At 38.1% G+C, this 3,941-nt stretch overlaps 1 protein-coding gene and 2 non-coding genes across 3 annotated transcripts in view; all 3 read right to left on the reverse strand.

Moving 5' to 3' along the window:
* Nucleotides 1-567: 567 nt before the first annotated feature.
* Gnl3 (G protein nucleolar 3) overlaps nt 568-3,941 on the reverse strand; it is a 7,788-nt gene continuing 4,414 nt past the window's right edge. Inside the window, exons 7-15 of the mRNA XM_023715730.1 lie at nt 3,600-3,712; nt 3,240-3,363; nt 2,640-2,727; nt 1,958-2,132; nt 1,717-1,859; nt 1,501-1,637; nt 1,273-1,418; nt 877-949; nt 568-788 (exon numbers count right to left, since the gene is read on the reverse strand). Coding sequence (XP_023571498.1) covers nt 703-788; nt 877-949; nt 1,273-1,418; nt 1,501-1,637; nt 1,717-1,859; nt 1,958-2,132; nt 2,640-2,727; nt 3,240-3,363; nt 3,600-3,712 — 1,085 coding nt within the window. The 3' untranslated portion in view covers nt 568-702. The remainder of the gene's footprint in view (nt 789-876; nt 950-1,272; nt 1,419-1,500; nt 1,638-1,716; nt 1,860-1,957; nt 2,133-2,639; nt 2,728-3,239; nt 3,364-3,599; nt 3,713-3,941) is intronic.
* Nucleotides 2,187-2,263, reverse strand: LOC111816890. The gene has a single exon (XR_002821212.1). It is a non-coding gene; the product is annotated as a small nucleolar RNA SNORD69 (small nucleolar RNA).
* LOC111816893 lies at nt 3,474-3,556 on the reverse strand. Its single transcript, XR_002821213.1, has one exon. It is a non-coding gene; the product is annotated as a small nucleolar RNA SNORD19B (small nucleolar RNA).

A 3,941-nucleotide genomic window follows, 5' to 3' on the forward strand; every position in this document is an offset into this window, starting at 1 on the left:
GGTTCTAGTGCTGGAAAAAGATATTCACCCCAGTTTGTAAAGGCTGCTAAGTTACTCCATTGGAATGGACATTTTAAGCCATGGGGAAGAACTGCTTCATACACTGATATATGGGAAAAATGGTATATTCCAGATCCAACAGGCAAATTCAGTCTAATCCGAAGACATACGGAGATCTCAAACATAAAGTAAAACAATTTAACTGTAAGTCTCTCTCAGGAAATCCTGGAAGACAGCATGTGGAAAGTAACTTATTGGTAGGTGTCAATGCCTATCTGTAGCAACCCAAGGAAAACCATTTCATCTGAGTAAAGATGACAGTTTATGCTTTCAAGATGTGTCCCATCTGCCTCACCAGGTGTTTGCTTATTAGTGTGAACTGACCAGAATGGACCCATACAACTGGTGTAACTAGTACACCTAGTTCAAACTGCTGATGGATCTAAACTTCATAAGCTGTGGCCTGATGTATAAATAAAACCTAATTTTCAGTACATTTGTTTCCAGATAACTACTTCCCTCACTGTATTAAGTTAATCCTTTTATCATTAAATGTGGACACTTTTCTAAATTGTTTAATTGCTTTAATGTGTACATGATACTCATTCTCAAAATTTAAACATACCAAATTTTGGTGTGTATGACATAGCAAAACATTGTAGCAGTTTGCCTTAAATGTTAAGATCCACATGAAAGGATGAGTTATACAAAATCTCTGCTGAAGTCATAAGCATCATCCTCTTTGGTCTTTTCATCCAAGATAGTAAGAGATCTTGTAGATGGTTCACCTACATTGAACAGAAATAGACAGGATTTAAACAAACAAATGTACTTATATGGCAAGCTGCTTTGTGAAGTCCTCTGCCCCAGATTCACCTGCAATACTAGATTCCTCTGGTAGTGCCTCCTCTTTTGTTTCTTCTATATGGGACATTTCTGAGATCTTTTCCTATGGGACAGAGAAATGGTACAATCAGCAATCCTTGCTTATATGATCATAAGCCTTAAATACTTAAAAACTGTGGGAACCCAGGGAGATAGCTGAGTGGCATAAGGACCTACCTGGCAAGAGATCCTGGTTTCATTGCCCAGGACAAACAAACAAACAAAAACTGTATGGGGCACTTCTTTTGATCAACTGCATGCTACTTTCCCCATTTAACCTTACATTTATTATAAATCATGAAGGTAGAAAAGCACTTCAGCTTTAAATAACTTACAGAGAACACCCTTCACACCAACTTTACAATCAACACTTTCCTGGTTACTGACCTTCTCTTTGTCATCCTCGGTTTCCTCTTGTTTCCTCTCTCCCCTCTGTTTTGGCAATTCTTGTATGTCTTTCTCCTCTGTTATTCCATTTGTCAGACCCAAAGACCAGAAAAGGATGCTATTGGCTGAACAAGGGCCCTGGATGACTAGGAAAGGAGCAAAACCTAATGAGGCTTCTATCAGCACATCAACAGAAGAAAACACCAGTGAAACACAAGTCTCACTCACCTTGTATGCTGTGTGCATTGTTCTTGTCCAGTTCTTCCAGATTAAAGCCCCCTTTCATATCTGCCACAATACTTTCATTAAAATGTGGAGAAAGAGTCCAGGATGCAGGGGGCTGGCAATAGTAACCTAATGAAGCACTGGTATTAAAAATAAGATCTGTCAAAAGCCAGTTGCTTTATTCTAAGTATTGATCAAAACACCAGAGAGAAAACTTACCCTGTCCACTCGGACCACAGCAATTTGGCAGCACGTTCAACGTTTGGGCTTCCACCTTTTTGGTGCAGTCCTCTTCTTTGAGCAAGATTAGTAAAAAATTCTAGAGAATTCTTATAGTCTGGGACATTGTATTTTAGAATTACCTTTAAAAAAAAAAAAAAAGGAAGGAATTGTCATTCATCTGACAACACAGTAGGTTTTTAGAACACTTGAAAATTAATTAAAAAGGGGGAGCATTTACCTGTCTAGCATCAGCCTGGGACAGGATGGCACTGGCAGCCTCCAGTGGCTTTACTACCTCAATACTTGCTGGACTTCGTAGAGCAAGGGCCGTGGGGGAGTTGAGTGGTGACACAATGAAACTTGGGCTATCTAAAATTGTGATCTGTTTGTCCAAGGGAACAGCCTGCATACTCCTAAAATAAGACCAATTATTTTGGCACTTGTTTTATCTACAAGATTAGATGTAGACAATGAAGCTCAGGGTTGGATTGAACAAACTCAACACAGTGAGTCAGATCCAATTCATCATCATTTGCTTCATGGATATCTCAAATCCTAAGAGGATATTCACCTCTTTGAAAGAGAAACTACATGTTATAGCTTCTACGTCTACATCTAACAGTTAACAGCTATTTCTCGTACCATAATATTTTACCTGGAAAGCTTCTATTCCATTTTCAAAGCCAAGGCCAAATTCAAGAAAAACACTGTTGGAGGCAGCTTTCATTTTTTTCCCTCAATCTACTTGTCTTTCAAACCAAATTGGGGACAACTATTCCCACTATAATTTTCCTCCAAACCTATACTCTATACCACTGTAAGCCTGAGCCTTTTCCTTTCTTTGACTTTAAATAAAGAACAACACAAGGTCCTGAGTTCAATCCCCAGTACTGCCAAAAAAAAAAAAAAGTTTAGCTTACCTTGTAAGCCCCATGGATATACCAACGTTACATACTCGTTCACGTTTTAAGCTATTAATAATGCTGCTTTTCCCCACATTTGGGAAACCTATAAAAAGGGGAAGAGGGAGATTCACAGACACAAGACATTAAATTTAATGTACTGGTAATCATAAAATTTTCACTGCTCAATTTTATGTCTGCCTACTGCTTCTTGCCATTATCAGAGTTGGATGTTAGTGTCTAAATTTCAACACTAAGACATACTTTGCTTCATTTCTTGCACAAGCGATGAAATTATATATGTAGGTAATTCACTTTTTGTGGTGCTGGGGACTGAACCCAGGGCCTCCCACATGTGAAGCATATGCTCTCTTCCACTGAGCTACAGCCCCAGCTATCAATGGGCTTTAGAATTCAACTTCCTGTACTGCCCAGTCTTAGTAAGGAAATAAACCTGGCAGCAATGAAGTTTTTAAGTTGTATTTATGTGATGTGATGAAATAGACAAGATCAATGCTTTTGAGGAAGCCCTTCATTTCGAGATGTTCTTAAGAAGCAAAGATGCTTGGTGGAGTATCTTGACACTTAAAAGGCAGAATTCAATAAACTGAAACTTACCAATTACTCCCACCTGGATAGGCTTGCCATAAGTCTCCTGAAAACCTTCAAGAAGTTTACAAAGACCCTCTTTGCCAAAGCAGAAACTGCTTTTCGGTGAGACAGCTTTCCTCTTTACCTTCACCTGTTAAAATTTCAAATACATTAATTTTATTATTCTGAAAACACATAAATCCCAATAAATTAGCACTACAGCCCAGCTCTTAAACAAGAGGACGGATTTCTTCAGATGATCTTTGGATGAAATCAGAGTTGGATCTTGTTATTTTTCACTTTTTTTATCAACTTCTCATATACTCATCATATTTCAACCATCCGAAATCTGAAAGAACACTTCCCACCATTAACAATGAAGTGTACCTTGCTTATTCTCCTTCTATCCTTTGGATTTGTTGAGGCTTTGAACACTACAGTTGGCAATTCTTTTGTCAAATAATTCAGCCACTTCTCCAAATTCTCCTTTGGTATTAGATCTGATAGAAATTAAGAACAAAACACAAACTTCAATTTTGTCTTGCTGGGTTTATAAAAATCTGGAGGGCTGGGGAGATGGTTCAGTAGAGTAAGTGCTTGCCTGGCACGTACAAGGGCCTGAGTTCAATCCCCAAGTGGATTCTTCTCATTTGCCTTTTCTCAGTTTCTTTTTTTTTTTTTTAATTTTTATTTTTATTTATTTATGTGTGTGTGTGTGTGTGTGTGTGT

This window comes from Octodon degus, unplaced genomic scaffold (assembly GCF_000260255.1).
Source record: "Octodon degus isolate 3935 unplaced genomic scaffold, OctDeg1.0 scaffold00043, whole genome shotgun sequence".
Classification (NCBI taxonomy): domain Eukaryota; kingdom Metazoa; phylum Chordata; class Mammalia; order Rodentia; family Octodontidae; genus Octodon; species Octodon degus.